General features: G+C 39.0%; 1 protein-coding gene across 1 annotated transcript; it reads right to left on the reverse strand.

Annotated features, from left to right (window-relative positions):
* Positions 1 to 126: 126 nt before the first annotated feature.
* LOC103728262 (lipoamide acyltransferase component of branched-chain alpha-keto acid dehydrogenase complex, mitochondrial) lies at positions 127 to 725 on the reverse strand (the record flags this gene model as incomplete). The annotated part of the gene is made up of 2 exons (XM_008826342.1): positions 127 to 293; positions 509 to 725. Coding segments are annotated over 2 exons (384 nt in total), but the record flags the coding sequence as incomplete, so codon positions are not given.
* Between the last annotated feature and the right edge of the window lie 90 nt (positions 726 to 815).

Genomic DNA, 815 nt, shown 5'->3' on the forward strand with positions numbered 1-815 from the left:
TCAAAGGCATGTACTACCATGCCCAGAGAGCTGTAGTATTTTTATCCAAACTTGGCTAACACATTGTACCTTTACAAAACACGAAAATGTCCCCCTGGAGCCTTGTGTGCTGTGAATGAAACTCACCTTTAAGAAGAAGGGCATAAAGGAGAGCTTGATTCCACGAGCCAAAGCAACAGGTTTCAATTCTTCTCGCAGCTTAACCAGTTCACTAAGGTCAACCTCATCGCAATAGCCAAAGTGAGGGATCTTCAGGGCTGCAGACATCGTCTTGACCATTGCTTTTTGAAAGCCTAGAGAACACTCGATCATTATGTATAAAACCAATAATATGTTACAATTCAGAAATTAGCAACATTTATAAATTGAAGCATTTCTTAGAAAAACTAGGCTACTGCATCATTATAAAAATTATATGCTGGATGTGAACTTTCTTTGGAAAGAACTGGAAGCATTGTGTTGTTTCCTCCAAAGAACACACTTCTGCTTTTATGGGTCTTATCGTTACCTGTTACAGGCTCTGTTTTGTCTTTGCCTGTGAATACTGGAGGCTTTGATATTGGTATGGGGACAGTCCTGTCTGCTGGCTTTGGTGGAGGTGATACGATTTCGGCTTTTGGCGAAGGAGGCAATATGGCTCCTGTCTGCTTTTCCAAAAAGTTGAGAATATCTTCTTTAAGTATTCTGCCATCTTTTCCTGAGCCAACAACTTCACTCAGCTTAATCTAAAATGAATAACACACTTTAATATTAAAAATATAACCACTTATTTGTGACTTTCCAAAGAGAAGCAAGTCAGTACTTATCTTTTTGTC

Source organism: Nannospalax galili, unplaced genomic scaffold (genome assembly GCF_000622305.1).
Source record: "Nannospalax galili isolate Female #2095 unplaced genomic scaffold, S.galili_v1.0 C48226189, whole genome shotgun sequence".
Taxonomy (NCBI): Eukaryota; Metazoa; Chordata; class Mammalia; order Rodentia; family Spalacidae; genus Nannospalax; species Nannospalax galili.